The following is a 20,474-nucleotide window of genomic DNA, read 5'->3' on the forward strand; positions in this document are numbered from 1 at the left end:
TAATGGGACATTCATTCATTCATGGTGGACTGTGTGTGTCTGGTATAAGTCCTGCAATCATCCATGTCCTTTTTGGTGGCTCACCTGAAACAGCTACAGTTCAGATTGAGGATTGCCCTGATATTGATATCCGCAGCACTATTCAGCTGGTTTGCATTTTTGTACCATTATTTTAAAGAATTACTATTTCACTAAATATTGAATTTAGAGACATGATTGAATAGCCATCAGTACCTACTACTGACTTTCTTTCGCCATCTAACAATGCTGTGATTGTAGCCATTCCCCAACTCTCTGTGGATGGTACTCATGGCCATTGATCAGTGGGCTTTGATCAGTGGGTTTTGGTCAGTGGTTGTTGATCAATGGTCATGAGAATTTGCATAATTATGATTAAGGAACTGACCTCCCAGCCCATTGTTCCTTCAGTGGGCTGGTTTCAGTCATTATGCAAATGTACTGTTTATAAGATTTGGGGAAACCTGCAGTCAGCTGAGACTGAAGACGTCACTTGGATGAGTGACGAAACGTTTCTCCCACAAAACGCTACGTCCAGATGAACAGAATCAACTTTTGGAGAACTACTACTGACTACTAATTTTTTTTCTCTGTCCTAGCTTGATGGCACTGCTGAATTAACAGAACTGGAACGAAGAAATGTTCTCGAGCTAGCCCTGGCTTGGGACCTGCCAGGTGTCACACAAACCAATAGAAAGTGGCTGTATGAACATCTGCTATTCCACGCTGTGAGTACTGACTTACTCTCCCCAATAAATTTACATTTTAAATAGAAAAGCACATCAAACCTTCGGATGTGAATAAGTACATTTTTCATATACAATTAAAAAAAATCTCTTTGGAGGCCATTTGAAATGCTTTTACCAGTACAGTGCATGTTCTTTAAGTATTTAACATTTAAAGTGTGTCTCAATTTACGGACTCCAACTTCAGTTTTGGTTTGGTCTCACCGTTGTAGGTCATAACACGAACAAGCCATCAAGTCAAGCAGCTGAGGAAAGGGCTTAAGGAGACCATGGTATGGCCGCTTCTGACAGAAAGATCAGACATCATTCCTCTTTTCTTACCAAGGGAATCAGAGACTGCTCCCTGTTGTGAGGTAAAGTCAGGTCACATCTTTTAACATCTGAACAGTAAAGGTATTTGGTTAATTTATGAAGGATGCACATTAATTGTTGACACAAAACATCAATACACTATTTTGTATGCTTGGGCTAGTCGAACAGCTGGGTTACATTTAATAAAAATACACCTAATGTTGCTGACGCTCTTAAGACTACAAGATAAGTAAAGCTATAAAAATGACAAATTCAGCTAATTTTATCTAGTAGCATTTAAGAGAAACATTTATCCAAGGTGAGCTGTTTTATACAGTCTATTCTAGAAAGGATAGTGTGGCCTGCCACAGAAGATGAAGCTGAGGAGGAAGAGGAATGCTCTCTTGAGGATAAATGCAGAGTGGCAGGTTACCTTCGGTCCTTCATTGAAAATGGTAAGTCTGCTGCGTTAGGTATTTTGCTATTGGTTTTCTCTGATTATACTTTGGTAAATTACATACACTCCAGTGATCTCAGTTTATTAACAAAGTACACTATAGTATAATTTTGTTTTGTTATTTGCTCCATACTGCTGCCATGCAATACATAAAAAAACAGAGTGGTGGCATTTTCAGTTGCACTATAATTGTATGTAGACTACTTTTAGTTTTGTTACCATAGAAATATCTATAACAGCTACAACAACAATTTGAGTGGGGCAAAAATGTCTGGTGCTCTTTTATGGTATTTCTCCCAAAAAAATTCAAAATAATGAATATAGGATGTCATTATAGCTCAAAACAATGTTCTGTTGCAGCATCTTGTGCACAACGAAAAGCCCTCATCAAGTTTTGGACAGGATGGGAGGTCTTGCTGAGAGAAATGACTGTGGAAGTGGTCAACAGCAGTCTTCCAAAATCTTCCAGCTGTTTTGAAGTTCTACGTCTTCCTGCACACTACTGTACCTATGAGTCATTTCTGATGGACATTGAGGTGTGTCTCAACTCTACTGACTCAGTCTTGATGCATTCTCAATCATCCAGGAAAGTAAATCTCCAAAAGTTGATTCTGTTCATCTGGACGTAGCGTTTTGTGGGAGAAACGTTTCGTCACTCATCCAAATGACTTCTTCAGTCTCAGCTGACTGCAGGTTTCCAATCTTATAAACAGTACATTTGCATAATGACTGAAACCAGCCCACTGAAGGAACAATGGGCTGGGAGGTCAGTTCCTTAATCATAATTATGCAAATTCTCATGACCATTGATCAACAACCACTGACCAAAACCCACTGATCAAAGCCCACTGATCAATGGCCATGAGTCCCATTCACAGAGAGTTGGGGAATGGCTGCAATCACAGCATTGTAAGATGGCGAAAGATGTACCCTTAGGCCCCCTCCTCGATTCAGAGATGGTCTTTCCCTTTTCACGTAAATGGCCTCCTTGACTCCGCGCTCAAACCAGTGTTCCTCCCTGTCCAGGATGTGTACATCCTCATCATTGAAAGAGTGTCCACTGGCCTGTAGGTGTAAACAGACTGCAGTCCTGGCCTGACGAGGTAGCTCTTCTGTGTTGTGCCATCCGCTTCGCCAGAGGTTGTTTGGTTTCCCCGATGTATAAATCCTGGCAATCCTCCTGGCACTTAACAGCGTACACTATGTTACTCTGTTTGTGTCGGGGGACCCGATCCTTGGGGTGGACCAATTTTTGGTGCAGCGTGTTTTGGGGTTTAAAAGCCACAGAGATCCGGCGTTTAGAAAAAATGCGTCTCAACTGTTCCGATACTCCTGACACATACGGGATCACTACAGGTTTTCGCTTGGGCAGCGGTTGTCCTTCTCTCCTGGATCGGCTGGAGCTTTCTTTAGGTGTCTTTCCAGCTTTGACAAAAGTCCAGCTGGGATAACCACATTTACTCAGGGCCTACATGATGTGCTGTTCTTTTGCCTCCCTGGCCGCTGTGTCAGTGGGGATGGTGTTCGTTCTGTGTTGTAGCGTCCTGATGACACCCAGTTTGTGCTCCAGTGGAAAATGAGAGTCAAACCTTAGATACTGATCCGTATGTGTAGGTTTACGGTACACGTCAGCTTTTAGATGTCCCCCATTACTGATGGAGATCTCACAGTCTAAGAAGGCTAACCTGCCACTTTTCATATCCTCCCTGGTGAATTTGATGTGTCGGTCCACTGAGTTAATGTGATCCGTGAACTGTGGTACGTCCTGAGATTTGATTTTCACCCAGGTGTCATCCACATACCTAAACCAATGACTTGGTGGTGTTCCAGGGTGTGGAAAAGAGGGCTTTGCTATCCTACCCTGGAACACCTCCTTATATTAATTCTAGTGAAAGTTGGACACATATTCCTGCTTGGCTCTAATCACCTCTTATGATCTGTAAACATTAAAATCAGACACATTAACTATGCCCTCGTCAAACACACGAACAAACAAACCCCCCAGGAATTATGTTCATACTCAGCAGTCACAAAGTCTAACTGGTCATTGAGCTTACAACCTCAATAAGTTTTCATTCAGCGTACTCTCCATTTTCATTTTTCAGACATACCTGATCTTCTCCGGCAGACTGGACTTTCAAAGTCACCATCAGAAAGCTCCTCTGGTTCCTCCTGAGGGAAAAAAAGCATGTTCTACATCAAATCTAATCCAGTTGCACCAAATCCCCGGTAACACAGAGCCACATGGCTGCACCCAAAACTGTTTACACCTGATAAAAGTGCAATATTAATTATGAAAAATAAGTTAAAGGAACAGACTCACTTTTTAGACAATAAATGCTGCCCAAAAATATCTCTGCATAATAAAATGTTTACCTGTGCAGGTTTGTGTATCCCTGCCATTATTTAAAGGCAGGTGGTGGAACAAATCGAGGCCTGTCTAATCTCTAAAGGCAGATCTTTCCACAGTTTTGGAGCTGCTCCAGCACAAGCACCATGTCCTCCCAGTATGGAGAAGGCATGGTGGGGAAGGGGAAGGTCCAGTGTTTGTGTGCTGGACTGGTGTTTGTACAGAGACAGATCTACATTTTAAACCAAATCACATCTTTATTGGTTCTCATCAAGAAATCGGTCACTCAAAGTTCCTCTCAAAAAAAGGAAAATCTGAAACTCTACATTCAGCAAAAACCTCGACATTCATTAAAAAGTTTAGAAATCAGTACGTATGACTGAATAACAGAAATGAAGGAAACCGTATTTGATGAAGCAGTTTTCAGGTCCACGATTGCCAAAGACATCAGAGATTTCAGTTCATTAATACTTTAGCTTGGTTTGTTTTTGTTTTCCCTTTTTTTCTTACAGTATTCGGCCATATTTTATCTAAGCATTGAAGCCTTTAAACCCAGCCTTCTTCTTTTATGCAATAAATAAAAATATCATACTCAGCTGAGACTCCTTAAAGTCAGATTGGTGAAAGTGCAAAAACTAACGTAGAATTTTTGTGCCTAAAAGGCCCTAAACAACATTTGCCTTGTTGGTGAAGCAATAAAGTAAAATGTGTTTTTTCTCCAAAGAAATTTACAAGGAGGGGTGAAGTGAAAGCACTCTGAGCCACAGCTGCTTTCAGTTGTAAACAGCAAACTGATGTGGAAAAGGTTTAGCTAAAGAATAATCAGATTTCAGGTCATAAATGCAATAAAACAAACAAAAAACTACCAATAAACCGCAAATATTCATCTTTCTAGGTCTTCATTTTTTTTCTTCCCTCTCAGGCTTTCGAGCTCTCAGAGTACGTGGGGAGTAGTGATGGGATTTCCGGCTCTTTTTAGAGAACCGGCTTTCGGCTCGGCTCACTAAAAGGAGCCAGCTCTTTCGGCTCCGAAGCGGCTCTTCAGGTTGTTTTGTTGCTTTAATTAATTTATTATTAACAATATAAAATTATGCACAAAAGGAATTACTAATTTAAAAAAAAAGTGGTTTTATTTATATATGTTTATATATAAATATATGCGGTGGCCCCTAGAGACAAAGCAGGTACAAACTCCAAAAAGCACGTACAAACTCCAAAACACATTTCTAGCGTTAACTTCCAAATCAGAGCTACCTAGATCACTTAAATTACACAATTGAAAGCATATGTGTATTGTTTGTGTATTTATACACAAGCACTCACATATATATAAATAATTTTAAAAAAATGTTCATTTACCTGTTACTGCCACACACCAAATCCGGTCGTTGGTACTTCCTGGCTTGTGTAGCCACTAGGTAACAAAAGCTCAACACTGCGCCTAGCATCCTGGAGCACTTCTGTTGTCTTTTGTACGTGTTTTGGAGTTTTTACGTGTTTTGGTGTTTGTACGTGCTTCGAGGTTTGTACGTGCTTCAGAGTTTATACGTGCTATGGAGCTTTTACGTGTTTTGGAGTTTGTACGTGTATTGGAGTTTGTACGTGCTTCAGGGTTTGTACGTGCTTTTGAGTTTCTACGTGTTTTGGAGTTTGTACGTGCTTCGAGGTTTGTACGTGCTTCGGAGTTTATACGTGCTATGGAGCTTTTACGTGTTTTGGAGTTTGTACGTGTATTGGAGTTTGTACGTGCTTCAGGGTTTGTACGTGCTTTTGAGTTTCTACGTGTTTTGGAGTTTGTACGTGCTTTGTCTCTAGGGGCCACCGTAAATATACTTTTATTTATTCACTCCACATAAAATGTAATAAATAAGTCATATAATACAAAAACCAACTATTCACATTTCAACTTTTAACTATTTAAATTTTCAGCTTTTTCCTTTTAAACAAATTTAAAGTGAAACTACACAAAACACTGCAAACCACAACACAATTAAATATAAATTAAAATATGAAAACAAAAAGAAGATGCACATTCTCTGTCATATGGGCCTGCATGAATAAACTTTCTGAATCCTTTATCATCCACAAATGAAAATAGTTGTGGATGATTACTATACCTTTTTAATGTGACGTTGTTGTCCCTGGCTCTCTTTCTCTGTCTCTCCCTCTGGCGCTGTTCCTGTGCTACTGCGGGTGTAACTACCGCCCCTCCCCCCTCTTCCCAGCGCAAAGGCTCACGTGCAGAGTGAAGCGGAAAAAAGTGCGTGAGAGAAAGAAAAAAAAACCCCACGGCTCGCGATAAGGAGCCGGCTCGCGTCGTTCACGTCAAAGATCCGGCTCTAAGAGCCATTTCGTTCGCGACCGACACATCACTAGTAAAGCCTACCCTACCACGCGCTATGATATCCCAGTGGCAGGTCTTGTCGGTCCAGATGCATTGTTGGATTCCTAAGGAAATATTTGCATCAAGAACGACTGTTGCCTACCAAATAAATAAAATAAGTTGTATTTTGTTCGATGTCTGTCTGCTGCCTACCCTACCAAATTTAAAAAGAAAAAGTGAGGACTAGCTCAGTCATTTAGCTATGCTAGTTTAGCTAACGCTGCTATTAAGCCGTCCAACATGCTATACAATAAACTCACCGAGTGCTGCAGCGATTGTGAAGTGGACACTGCAGCTGCTGAGGGTGCACTATTGCTGAACCTTTGGATGGCCGACAAAACGGCTCTTCCGATATAGGTTTACCGGCACCATAACGTTTTTCCAAGAGATGGAAGCCATATTCACGGTTAATCACGTGACCTTTTGAATGCGCCTCAAGTGTGTCTCACTGTTCCCCGTGTACAAGCCTTGAAGCAGGCAGTGTTGCCAACTTAGCGACTTTGTCGCTATATTTAGCGAGTTTTCAGACCCCCCTGGGCGGAGGATAGTCCTCCCCCAGCTGCTATCAGGGCAGGAGATGTGCACACCTATGCGTCCAAACTGCAAATGAATCGCGCATGAGCGAAGCCGCTGCTCCCGCACTGACTGTAACGCAGTCAGTTCTTCTTTTACTGTTATGTTGTTTTGTGGATCACACCTACTACTTATAAACACACACACACACTCACAAAGTAACTCCACCAGAGTGCCTATTTCGGGTCACTTTTGCCGGTCCAAGCCCGGATAAAGGAGTAGGGGTGGAATTGTGACATTAAAAAAACAATAATTGGTAAAAGAAATGTAATTTGTAGCCGTAAATAAATTCGAAATGCATTTAGGATGTTTTTTCACTCACTTTATGTCTCTTCCACGATGTTATTTTTCTCTCCTACACCGTAGGTAGGTTCCAGTGTAGAAGTGATAACAATCGCTCTGGGCCAGGGGCCCCCCATCCCATTTTATCTCGTTTTTTAAATATAGGACTCTTTTAATTCTTTATGGATTATGTGTCTTAAATATATATATTTTTTTACTCTACTGTTTTCAACTTAATCATTATGCAGCACTTTGGTCCTGTGCTGGGTATTTTAAAGTGCTATATATCATTAACCCTCTGGGCTCTATGGTGGCCATTTGTGCCCAGTTCACTTTTCTTTTAGTGCAAATTGACTGGGCCACTAACTTGCTCTTTAACTGACTAGACTCTGATGCTAGCGTGTGCTAATGCTAATATACCTGTGGAGTAAAGTGCTACAAAGCCAAATGAGATTCTACTGAGACTTGAACTCAGATTGCTGGATTCAGAGTCCAGAGTGCTAACCATTACACCATGGAACTCTGCCTGAAGCACAGAAAAGCTCTGTGTCAAACAGGCATAAAAGTGTAGTTCCTGGTAAACTGATGGGGATTTCTACACGGCCAGCCAAATTTTACCTGTCATACCTGCTGCGAATCCCAGCTTGACGTGACTGTGGAAACACTTCCCAGATAGCAAGGAAACATTGAAACAATGTTGAGTCAATATCAGGCGACGTCATTGAAGCAACGTTGAAGTGTGACGTTGACCCAACATCACTCTTGCACCCATTTTTAACGTTGAAACAACGTCAGGTTTTGATGTTGAATCAATGTTGAAACCTGACATTGATTCGACGTTATATTTTCTAACACTGTTGACATTGAAACACTGTTGAGATATGGTATTGATTTTCCACCTCTTTCGCACAGTTGCTTTTTATTGAAAAAAACCAAAACACCAAAAAAGGTCAATAGACATGTATCATTTGCAAAATACTTTATTAAAAGACAAAGTTTCCTATTTACATTTCTATGTTTCACGTCACTTTTTATTATTTACTCCGGGATGGGGATGGATGATGTGTGTCCTGCGCGCCACCCGTACGATCTGGAGCATATCTGAGCCATTTCTGGACTGCTTGAGCAAAGACCAACTCAGACATAGAGTTCGCCCCTACCTGCTGCGCCAGGCCATCTAGGACAAAAAATAGACACACACACAAAAAAAGGGAATTAGAGCACATGAATAAGCTCTTGTTAATTGTCTTCAGCAGGGAGAAAGTATGTAAACTCCTAGGCTGATAAACATGAAAGTCACCAGGCAGAAATCAGCAAACTGCCGCATTTGATTCCCAAAGAGCTATAAGCTGAAAATGTGATATGTCTTAGCATGGTGTGCCGTGTATCCTTTAAAAAAAAAAAAGAAAACATGGGGTCGTCGGGCTGTACAAAGTGTACAACCCGAGGACAAAACAAGCCGAAGACCAAAGACTCCATCTCCAGATTAACCGGACATGAAAGTCTTGTTATTAAGAAAGACAAAGTAATATAGCAAAAAACAGACATAGGAAATGTGAAACACACCCAGCACATCAATTGATCCCTTTATTGTTCACTTTAGGCTCATAAAACTACAATAAATGTTAAAACTTACCAAATATGCATCTACACAGCGCTGTCTCTTTAAATGCCCTTTTTTGCTTTGTCTGGTCCTTGGTATTTTTTCCCTGCCCAGTTGAGTACAGAGGCCAGCTCCTTTGTAATGGCATAAACCATTACACAGCGGACTCGCACCTCCAGTGTGGTCCAGCAGCACCAATCAACGCAAAGCGTCTCACCTATAGACACATTTTATGAGATGGAATTAGCGTGTCTCATGTCTTAAATGTGTATGCAAGTGCTTGTGTGTTTACTTCATGTAATTGATGATAGAAACATGTCATTTGGTTTTCCCTAAAGCCTGATTTTCAAGTCATACAAAGAATAAACCAAAGTATTGGCAGTGCAATGTATTTCTATTCACTTTTGTTGGATATTCATTTGTTAGTTCTTGTAACTGCTAAAAGTGTTTACTAGTTTTTGCCTGTCACATATATTTGTTATACCATGTAAACTGTGAAATTCCAAGATTTTCAAACTTGCCTTGTAATAGTGGCTTCACAGAGTCTCTGGAATCTACAGAAAAAAAAATCACAACAAGATGACATTCAGGAGTATAAATTGGGTTTTCTTTTTAGATAAGAGTACAATGACATTGTGATGCAGCTTTAAAGCTTTTTTAAAAGCATACCATCTATAGGGAAGACATCAGACTCTGCATGCTGGCGAGATCGCAAAGCTGTGTCGGTTTGTGCCGGAGTGGCGAAAGGTGCCGGAAGCTGGGTGGGGCATTATGATGGTTGCTATCAGTGGGCTGGGGGGCAGACTGCGGAGTGATGAGGGCTGTTTAGAAAAAGATAATTTTTTAAGTATTTAAGAATACAGACAACTTGTCAAAAAAGTTTCCTTGTGTCAGACACAGATATGTACACAGACACTAGACAGTATTTTATTACCTGGTATTTTCACTCGAGGGGCCTGGGGAAACCGTTTTTTTGTAGGCTGCTCATCCTCTGAGTCCGTATATGTGTACAGGGGATTTGGTCTAAAGAAAATAAATTAAAAACGGTCTTAAGTAATTGTAAATATGCTTTTGGCATATTGTTTCCTAAAGTTAGTTTGATTTCTAACAACACACACAGGAAACAGAGACGTGCAAGAAGGTACAGTATACAATGAATTTTTGAAGTGCACAAGTGTACACGGCTTTGCATTTTTAAAAAGTTTACAAACTTCCACTTTTTGGACTATATTATGTGGTGATATTGCAGTATGCAAGCACCACAGATATGTATAAAAGACAAGATCATAAATTCTTAACAATCAAAGATATGTTTGTGAATATAAAGGTTTTACTTGTGCTTTCTTTTAAGACTGATCTGGGTTTCTTCTTCGGACTGAAGGTCAGACGTATCACAGCGTTCACGTGGATATCTCTGAAGACTGCGTTCTGCTTCGTGAAATGTGCCTGGAAATACAAACACAATGTACGGCCAGACATACATTACGTGTGGACAAAAGGTGCAAACGCATAGAAAAATCAGCGGTTTCAAAAATACGCTGGTACGTGTGGACGTAGCCTTATTCATTATTCAAGGCACAAACGGAAAGTCATGTACGCGTGCAACGTAAAGTTAGTTGAGCGTGCAACGTACAGTCACGTGGGCATGCTGCGTGAGCTTTCAAACTGAGTCTAAAGTTTTCGTGTGGGCATTGAAGCGAGTGCTCTCCAATCATCAAAAGTAACAAAGTCATTGAACACGTTTATACAGTTAACTTTACGTTTATCAATCATATATCACAGATTTAGAATTTTTTGTAGTACTAAGCAACTACAGAGCGAAAGTCTGGGTCAAGCGCCGAGGCGACGGCAAGAACAAAGGAAACCTCGAAGCGTTAAAGCTAGCTTTGTAAGGGAATATAACAAAGAAATTATGAAACGAAAATGTTTTCTTTGTTGATATACTTTGTCCGCAGTGCAATTTATTTGTTGCCAGATTGTAAGAAGTAGACACAATTTAAAAAACTCGTTAATGTACAACATTAACGAGTTTTTTTTACTGTTATTCAAATGCAAACATGGAAATACCGAGTAGGAAAAAAAATCATTCATTCTTACCTTATACTAATCGTGGTGCAGGCCAGTGCAGTGCATGAACTGATGCCTTCTCCGGTCAATTCCGCTGAGAGTAAATTAAATGTCCCGCTCTACTGTAGAAGACAATGAATACCGGGGGGGGGGGTGTACCAATGTGAGAGGGGTGCTGCGGAATAGTCCAAGTGATCGCTGCTTTAATTTCCCGGTCAACTATACATAAATTGCACGTAGACACGATTTTTTAAAGCTGGTGAACCACACCAAGGCATTGATAACAAATGAACAATAAATCTACTTTCTCTGGTACTTTATACCCGATCAGTTGCAATGCAATTTAATGCTCAACTACAAATCGATGGTTTTTGATGGTGACCGGAGCCGAATGATCGTCAACTATAAATAGACGTTTTCTCGACGTTGTTGTTGTCACCTGGTCGACTATAAATAGATCAAATATCAATGACAAAAAAACAACGGTGAATCAACATCGTTACAACGTCTCTATAGTAAGACCGTCGGTTTACCACAGTATTTCAATGTTGTTACAACATTGGCATTTCAACCCCGACCATATACGACGGTTCGGATGAAAAATCAACATAGATTCAATGTCGTCTTGCTATCTGGGTTCAGAGGTCCTCGTTAGTATAGTGTAGTTAGTATAGACCGGGGTTCGATTCCCTGACGGGGAGTGAGCAGTCTCCTTCTCTGCTCTGCCTTTTACCTGCAATGACCACGCACACCTTAATCGCACACCAGATCCTAGTCAATCGAATAATCTCGTCCTATAATGGGCTTGACGAAACATGAATTCCACCTGTGCGCTCAAAAGTCTTCTCAGAAAGAGCTCCCATCAGAAGAGATGCTAGTCCAAGAGAACTCTGCTTGGCCAGCGTTTTCTCTGTTTTACTTGCGTCCCTACTGACAAATAAGTCTCTTGGTTTTGTCTTCTGTAGATTGTGTGCTAGCCAAACAAAGGACATCAAAGAGCTTGTCAACGAGAAGATCAGCTCCCATGACAAGAGATGCTATCTCGAGATCACAATTTGCATTGTCAATATAGCCGTAAGCAGAGGAGTGCTTGAAAAATGACACAAATGGGAGTTCCCTCCTTCTCACTAGTCCTACGTGATCTGTCATAAAAGTCCACAACTGTAAGAAAGCATTGAAATGCTCCTTGAATGACTGCAGGGTACGCAAGCGCCGTTTCCATAGTGTAGTGGTTATCACGTTCGCCTCACACGCGAAAGGTCTCCAACACATCTCCAGTCGCCATATTTCCTGAAGATGGAGGCACAGACTAAGCTCTTGGAAATGAGTGGCTCTAGGTTGCCTGCACAGGACTTGGGCCTATTTTCAGCCAATGCACAAGGCAATGAAACAAATGGGCGCTTTAGGCAACAGTTCTGCTGCCAGAGCTTCTGGGGTTCTTAGGGCAGCATATGTTGAGCTGTGCTTGCTTTAGTGAACTCCTAAATGTCCAAAGTTTAAGTGAGCCTAACATCGAGACTACAGTTCAGACTCCTTGCTAGAGTGCGTCTGTCTCTTCTCCATGGCTCCTTTTTCTTCAAGGCCATGATAGGAACATGCCACCAGATTTGTCCGATTGCGAGATTACTCAGTGAGACACATTGGAAAGCCAAACAAGCTGCCATTCGGGGTTTCCATAGTGTAGTGGTTATCACGTTCGCCTCACACGCAAAAGGTCCCCGGTCCGAAACCGGGCGGAAACATGGGTCTTTTGCTTCTTTGGTCACAAGGGAATTGATGTTCACTGTTTAGACAACTCTGCTTGTCCAGCATTTTCTCTGTTTTACTTGCATCCCTATTGAGAATTAAGTCTCTTGGTTTTGTCTTCTGTAGGTTGTGTGCTAGCCGAACAAAGGACATCAAAGAGCTTGTCAACAAGAAGATCGGGGCCTTCAGAGGTGGCAACAGGATTAGAAGTGAGAAGAGTGCAAGAGGAAAAGTTGACTTGAGTCAAGGTGGCCAATGAACGATACAGCAGGAAGCTGAAGTGGAAAGTGCAGCAGAAGAGCATGAGCGAGGTTTGGTGCAGCATGAAGACCATGTGCAGATGAGATCAGCCAACACAAGAGGAGTGGAATTGACTGGGCCACTAACTTGCTCTTTAACTGACTAGACTCTGATGCTAGCGTGTGCTAATGCTAATGTACCTGTGGAGCAAAGTGCTAGAAAGCCAAATGAGGTTCCACTGAGACTTGAACGCAGCTCGCTGGATTCAGAGTCCAGAGTGCTAACCATTACACCATGGAACCCTGCCTGAAGCACAGAAAAGCTCTGTGTCAAACAGGCATAAAAGTGTAGTTCCTGGTAAACTGATGGGGATTTCTACACGGCCAGCCAAATTTTACCTGTCATACCTGCTGCGAATCCCAGCTTGACGTGACCGTGGCAGCGCTCACGAACGTCGGTTCGATTCCCCAACGGGGAGTGAGCAGTCTCCTTCTCTGCTCTGCCTTTTACCTGCAATGACCACGCACACCTTAATCGCACACCAGATCCTAGTCAATCTAATAATCTAGTCCTATAATGGGCTTGAAGAAACATGAGTTCCACCTGTGCGCTCACAAGTCAAAAAGGTCCTACGTGATCTGTCCTAAAAGTCCACAAATGTAAGAAAGCATTGAAATGCTCCTTTAATGACTACAGGGTACGCAAGCGCCATTTCCGTAGTGTAGTGGTTATCACGTTCGCCTAACACGCGAAAGGTCCCCGGTCCGAAACCGGGCAGAAACATGCTTCTTTGCTTATGCGTCCTGATATAAAAGTGTCTGACTGCAGGCACTGCTTGAACTTGTGGGGTTCTACTGCTGTTTGGGACACAGACGAGAGAAAGTACTCAAATCTGGTACAGGCCTCTGACATTTGTAACCTTTGGATGCTCGTCTTGCTAAAGAGTTGTCTATGGCCCAAATTTCAGAAAACTCCACAAGCAGTAGCAGAAGAATGCATTACGACTTTAGCCTGAAAACTGAATTTACTATTTTAGAGAACATTAAATAGTAAGAGCCGTGTTAACATGGCTTAATCTCACCAACACAGAGGTCTTACCTCTCCAAAGGTTGATGCAGAAGTAAAGTTTCCTTAATGAAGTTAAGTATTTCTTGTGAAGTTTTCAAGCCGTTAGAGAGAGTCAAGTTTTGTCATTTCATTGTTACCCTTAGCTGTTTATTTCTAAACAGACACTCACTGATCCCACAAGAGGAGGAATTTAACTGCAAACGCTCTCAGACCTATCAGTCCTGCTTTTCCCGGATCAGTGTTCACAGTTTAGTCTGCGGTGTCAATTTTTAAGCCTCCTTTATCAATATAATCATTCCTGTGCACTTTTCAGGGTCCACGTCATTACAACCTTTTTATCATTAATCAAATAAAAATGACACATCATCTGGATTAATAAAAAGAAAGAAAGAAAAACCCAAAGAAAACTACTGAAAATATTTTATTTATCATGCACAGACTGCTGGACAATAGAGGGCACTAAAACACTGTGCTCCCTGAGCCACACCAAAGTTTGAAGTGTCAATGTGGTAAACCAAATCTGGTTTAATGTGGGAAAATTCCTGCCAAGTTGCAGCAATCAAATTGAAATTCACAGGGAACAAATGTAAAAACTAAAAGACAGAAAAAATGACACTGTTACAAAATACGAACACAACAACCTCATAATGACAGATTTAACCTTCTATGACCTGAACTCTTCCATGGCAAGCATTTTTGATTTCTCTTTGATATTTGGGCTGATTGGGACCCGATGAATGTAAAAACAAAGAATGACCAGATTTTGTTTTTTACCTGATTTTTGTTTCTAAGAAAAATGAGAGCCACATATGAGGATATTCATTTGAAATTTTGATAGAACAGTAGCAGTATAATGTCCTCGTAAGCGGATATCAGGCCCTTTTAGAGCAAAATTGAGTATAAATACAAAATGTGATGTCCACATATGTGGACGCCAGGTCCTAGGAGGTTAAAGAAAAAAAAGCTATATACTGTTACGTTAATGTGAAAACATATTCCTGATGTTGGACTAAGATGATACAGATGATTACTATTTGCAATTATCAGAGGGACAAAAGCTATGGATTGTTTAATATACATTTTCCATCTTGTGATCAGATTACTGTACAGTACAATCTCTGTTGTCTCTTCACATTTTCTTGTCTCGATGCATGCTCAGTTATCCAGGTATGTAAATCTCGAAAGGTTGATTGTGATCATCTGGACAAAACTTTTCATCACTCATCCAAGTGACTTCTTCAGTATTTGGGGATTCACAGTGGTGCTAGTTTCGGTCATTGTGCAAATCACTGTTTATAAGGTTGGGGAAACCTGCAGCCAGCTGAGACTGGGGAAGTCACTTGGATGAGTTACGAAATGTTGCTCCCACTGAAAACGCTACGTCCAGATGAATAGAATCAACTTTTGGGGATTTGCATTTCCCTCTTAGGATAAATCTTTTCCCACTAACCCCACAGCACTAAAGTAATTATTCTCCTGTGTGTACTCTCATGTGCCTCTTTAAATCCCCTAATTGTAAAAATCTTTTATTACAAATGTCACAGCCAAATGGTTTGTCTCCTGTGTGAATTATCATGTGCCTGTTAAGATTTTTCTTATAATTAAACCGTTTACCACAAAGATCACAAGCATATGGGCTCAGCCCTGTGTGGATGCTCCTGTGTCTCTTCAGAACACCTGGTTGTGAAAACCTTTTACTACAAAATTCACAGCTGAATGGTTTCTCTCCTGTGTGGATTCTTTTGTGTGTCTTCAGATTGCCCTCTCGATTAAATCTTTTACCACAAACGTCGCAACTAAATGGCTTCTCACCTGTGTGAACACTCAGATGTGTCTTGAAATGAATCCTCTGAGTAAATCTTTTACCACAAACATTACAATCAAAAGGCTTCTCTCCCGTGTGGACACTTCTGTGTCTCTTCAGATCCCCCAGTTGTAAAAATCTTTTACTACACACACCACAACTAAAAGGTTTCTCGCCTGTGTGGATTCTCATGTGCCTATCCAGACTATACTGCTGTCTAAATCTAGTTTCACAAATGCTACAAGTAAACGGTTTTTCCCCTGTGTGGACTCTCATGTGAGTCTTAAGATTTGCATTTTGATTGAATCTTTGTCCACAAACACTGCAGCCAAATGGTTTCTCTCCACCGTGGACTTTTGTCTGCGATTTTACACTTTTCTTCACTCTATTAACCAAACAGCTGGAAGTTTTTTTTCCTGAATGATGTGTTGAATAATGTCTCTGAAGACACCCTTTGTACTGAAAGCGTTTACCACACTCAGAGCAGCTGAGCGGTTGTTTGGCAGAGATACGTCCCGCATTATCACTCTTTACACCAGAGTCATATTTCATGCTCTCCTTCCAATCACTACTTTCACTTTCAGGTCCAGACAAAGGCTCTTGCCAATCATCATCATCCTCATCAACAGTGACTTCATTCTCGAAATAGTCTGAAGCTTTTCCATCAGTATTTGGTTGTAAAAGACTGTTTAGATATGAAGTATTGGTAGGTTCTGGTCCTCCACAGAGTTCTCCACCAGGTTCTCCTTTTATCTGCTTGTATGAGCAGCTGGCTGGAGTCTGTGTCTCTCTGTTATCTTCAGCTGGTTCTTGATGAAGCTCTAAGACTTGAGGTTTCTCTTCTTCATCTTCAGTCTTCAAAGTAACAGCACCCAGACCATTAAGCTGCTCTCCCTCCTGGCCGGTCCATAGTTCCTCCTGCTCCTCCTTTATGTGGACGTGGCCTATGTCCTGCTGGTCCAGACTGGGGATCGAGGGAACCTCTTCTTTAACTGGCAACATCTGCTGGACATCTGCAGAAAACCCTGAAACACACATCACAGGTGCATCACAGGAAGCTGTGAGCTATGCATTTTTAGTTCGAGAATTCTAGTTCTAAGTCAGGGATGTCAAACTTACGACCAATGGACCACATCCAGCCCACGATACAATTATATCTGGCCCGCAAGATAATTTCATATGTCAATTATTAATATTCTTTATCGTGTGAAAAAAACATTTAAATGCAGAAGTTCTTTATTGACAGAAAGCGGAGTGTTACAGGTCCGGGCTACTTAGGATAAAAGTGGGCTGTATGTGGCCCCCGATGTAAAATAAGTTTGACACCCCTGTTCTACGGTATTACACATCAAGACAAAACAAAAACAAAAAATCATCTGCTCTCTACAAGGTTCTAAAATCATTTAAGTACAGCCTTATAACATATGACACAATGTCATTATTTACTGAACAAAAACTAAGCCAAACTTCAGAAGCAGTGTGTTTAAGCTGTGTGTGGAAAAACTAGCTACATTCTATATGATTCAACAGCTTGTAGAAACAACGTTAGCACAAAAACAGTGAAGTACAGTGGTCCCCCGTTTATTGCGGTAGTTACGTTCTAAAAAATAACCCGTGATAGGTGAAATCTGCGAAGTAGCCAACTTTCTTTTTTACAATTATTATAGATGTTTTAAGGCTGTAAAACCCCTCACTACACGCTTTATACACTTTTCTCAGGCAGGCATGAACATGTTCACACTTTTCTCTCTTGTTTAAACACTCTCAAAGTTCAAACCTTCGTAGAAAAATAAGTCCAGTATTATGAAATGAAACCAAAGGCACCTGCGGCTGCCTTTGACGGTGCAAAACGTTTTGTCGACAATGTTGTGTTTTGGGGGGATAAAACTTACGAAACTACAGTACAGCACTTCAGAGTCACACTGCTAGCGATCGAAGATTTATGTAAATTTGACAAGCTGAATGCATTCTGTACGGTACAGGAGACGCGATACGAGATTGATTGACAATGGTCTACAGCCAATCAGGACGCAGAACACAATGCACTGTAAGCCAAAAAAAAAAAAAAGCATGCACAATTGCACACAAAAAAAATCCACGAAACAGCGAGGCCACGAAAGGTCAACCACGTTATAGCGAGGGACCACTGTAATGGTTTTCTGTCCGGCTGTCCAGTGGCGTATTTTCGATAATCTTTGTGGTTTATTCAGATGACCTTTTCAAATATAAGCCAGCCAAGTTATATTTGAAAAGGTCTGTTCATGCTGTACTGTCGTTAACTTTAACATTTAAAATGCTAACTGAGGCCTGTAGGGTCTGACATGTAGCTCTCAGAGCTGCATGGTTTGACCTTGAGGTGAATTTGCTGGGACATCCATTCCTGAGAAGTTTGGCAGCTGTCTTGAATGTTTTCCACATGTGAGTAATCTTTCTCACTACAGAATGGTAGACTTCAAATTGATTCAAATGGACTTCAGATCTTTGAATATAAACCTTACCATACTGATAGGCAGCAACAACTTCTGAGAAAGATTACTTTACTCCTCAGCATTGTGCTAACACACACAACCAGTCCAGCAAAATGCCAAAACCTCTGTTTTTATGGAGCTTCTCACATTTAGTAATGATCAGTTACTACCGACTGCATTACTGCATTTTTTGCAATTTCCTTACACTATTTTTCTAGTATATCTAATTCACATTTTCTTTCTGAGCCTAGTTTCCCCAGAGTAGCATTAATAAAATCTTTATTTATCTACAACTATACATTCTCTTCAGTGAGAAGTGGTCGAGAACATAAACCAAAGCACATTGTCTCACACACTGTGTTAGTGCACTGAGTAAAGAAATGACTCACACTGGAACCACACAGCTAATCCTGGCTCATAAATTTCAGTTTCATGGACCATAAAGACAAGCTCCAAGTGTTTCTGGAGCTTTACCTTTACTAACTTCAGATTTTATCCTCTTGTCCATGAACCTCTGAAGTGGTTACCAAATACCTGAATACAGCATCATTACACACTAATTGTTGTGTTTTATAATTTAGTTTCTGCTGTTTGACCAAGAGAATGAGTTACATGTTAATGAAACAAATGAACGTCACCCACCTGCCTGTGCTTCTGCCAAACCTGATGTAGCTGATGCAGATACAAGGGGACACAACCTGAGACCTCTGGGGTCGTCCGGCTGGAGGATCTTTAATTGAGACATTGCAACTCCACTTGTGATTTTCAGGTGCAAGCTGTAATGACACAAATGAGCCACCCGAACATTTACTCATTCATTCTCAGGCAGTAGAGGGGCTCAATTACCAATCAGAAGCTCGATAAATATAACCATGACTGCTCCGGTCTGTGCGCCAAACTATTAACTCTGTGTTATTCTTGGTGCATCTGTCAAAGTGCAAATGTTAGATTAAACCGAGATGATCTGGCAAGAGTTGCAAAACGTTATGAATTCACTGCATCACTGTTACTGCCAATAATTTAGAGCAGCTCTGGGTCCTTTGACAGGTTAACTTATAAAAATTAAATTCGAGTCTAGGTAGCAGGTCTATATTATTGTGTAAAAGCCCTCTTGTGCTGGCCGTATCCATGACCGTGTGGCTGCTGACTCTACTGGGAATAAATTACCTATCCAGCAGAAAACAAGTGAGTCCTCTTCAGCTATGTCCACCTGGAGGAAGTGACCCCAACGTGTATTTCTTTTCCTCCTTCATGTTTTTGCTCGTTTGGCGGCGTCAGCTGACGCCCGGTTTTATTTATTGTGCTAAATTAGAACTGTTACCGTCTCAGTGTCTCAAAACCTCGTTACACCATAAAAACGATTCTATTTATTATTCGGCACCGCAGGCTTTCCTCGTGAGGGGATGAAAACTCGTCTGGAAGCTCCGCACAGTCTCAAGACGGACAGCTTCCTGCCCGTCAGTCCAACATTTGTTTTGTTCCCCCTTACAACACAGTATAATAGAAGGTTCCTAGAGCCGTTTTTTCCTGACGCAAAAAGATTCCTGAGGAATGCACGAAGAAATAATTGTTAAAGTTTAAAAAGTAAAATAAACCTCCAGCTCCGATTCATGCAAAACAGTCTTTGTGGCGAAATAAATCCTAAGAAGTCATTTTAGTTTGAGGACAACATACAGCCAGATCAGGTTCACTGTTTTTCATTTATTTTCTGTTTTGTGTCTTATCTACTTTAAATATAAGCTGAACAAAATATATTAAATAAATAGTTAACTGATGAACAGTTTTCCAATTTCAGGCTGTCTGACATCATTACAAAGAAATGTTACGGCAGTATCTTTAGCTGGCCATCGGGCAACTGTGTTTGTCTCTTGCTTTAACTCTTTATCATTATTTGAACCCTCATTATGCAAAAAGCCATTTAAGAATCACAAACATTTAATTTGTTGGGTTATGACTGATGGTCCCTTCAAGTGTATAATATTTAAATATTGCACCTGGAGCTAATATGAATAGTTTTATTTATTACTGTACAAATAAAGCATAATTTGACATTTTTATTGCACTTTAATCTTGAAGCCAGTAAATTTTTTTTAAAAAGCAATGTATGACTCCACCCATGAAACTCAGATTATATTGAGTGCACATCTCATCAAATGTGACCTTCACCAAATTCACTCCGTCTTTCAGAATGAAAAGTTTTTATCTTTGCTAATCAAACGGCATTGTGGATGGATGGTTGAATTTTCCTTAGGAAAATTCCTAAGCAAGTGAAGTAATCTTTGTCTGCACAGCAGTCATCAAAACAGGGTGAAATTCTCTAAATACTAAAGAGTAGTGCTTCCTTTATTACCTCCTTTATCTTTATACACTGGACCATC

At 40.8% G+C, this 20,474-nt stretch overlaps 1 protein-coding gene, 1 long non-coding RNA gene and 2 other non-coding genes across 4 annotated transcripts; 2 read left to right on the forward strand and 2 right to left on the reverse strand.

The window, feature by feature from the left end:
- Positions 1-8,064: 8,064 nt before the first annotated feature.
- Positions 8,065-9,711, reverse strand: LOC134633370 (uncharacterized). Its single transcript, XR_010094727.2, has 5 exons — positions 9,638-9,711; positions 9,373-9,524; positions 9,225-9,257; positions 8,737-8,920; positions 8,065-8,277 (listed from the first exon to the last, which is right to left on the reverse strand). It is a non-coding gene; the product is annotated as an uncharacterized LOC134633370 (long non-coding RNA).
- Positions 9,712-12,439: 2,728 nt separating this feature from the next.
- On the forward strand, positions 12,440-12,512 carry trnav-cac (transfer RNA valine (anticodon CAC)). Its single transcript has one exon. It is a non-coding gene; the product is annotated as a tRNA-Val (tRNA).
- A 954-nt stretch (positions 12,513-13,466) lies between these two features.
- On the forward strand, positions 13,467-13,539 carry trnav-aac (transfer RNA valine (anticodon AAC)). The gene has a single exon. It is a non-coding gene; the product is annotated as a tRNA-Val (tRNA).
- A 693-nt stretch (positions 13,540-14,232) lies between these two features.
- LOC134633586 (gastrula zinc finger protein XlCGF57.1-like) lies at positions 14,233-19,543 on the reverse strand. The gene is made up of 3 exons (XM_063482446.1): positions 19,264-19,543; positions 18,739-18,872; positions 14,233-16,653 (listed from the first exon to the last, which is right to left on the reverse strand). Exons 2-3 carry the CDS (start codon positions 18,839-18,841, stop codon positions 15,293-15,295), a joined length of 1,464 nt encoding a protein of 487 aa, XP_063338516.1. The 5' UTR covers positions 18,842-18,872; positions 19,264-19,543; the 3' UTR covers positions 14,233-15,292.
- Between the last annotated feature and the right edge of the window lie 931 nt (positions 19,544-20,474).

This window comes from Pelmatolapia mariae, linkage group LG8 (assembly GCF_036321145.2).
Source record: "Pelmatolapia mariae isolate MD_Pm_ZW linkage group LG8, Pm_UMD_F_2, whole genome shotgun sequence".
Classification (NCBI taxonomy): domain Eukaryota; kingdom Metazoa; phylum Chordata; class Actinopteri; order Cichliformes; family Cichlidae; genus Pelmatolapia; species Pelmatolapia mariae.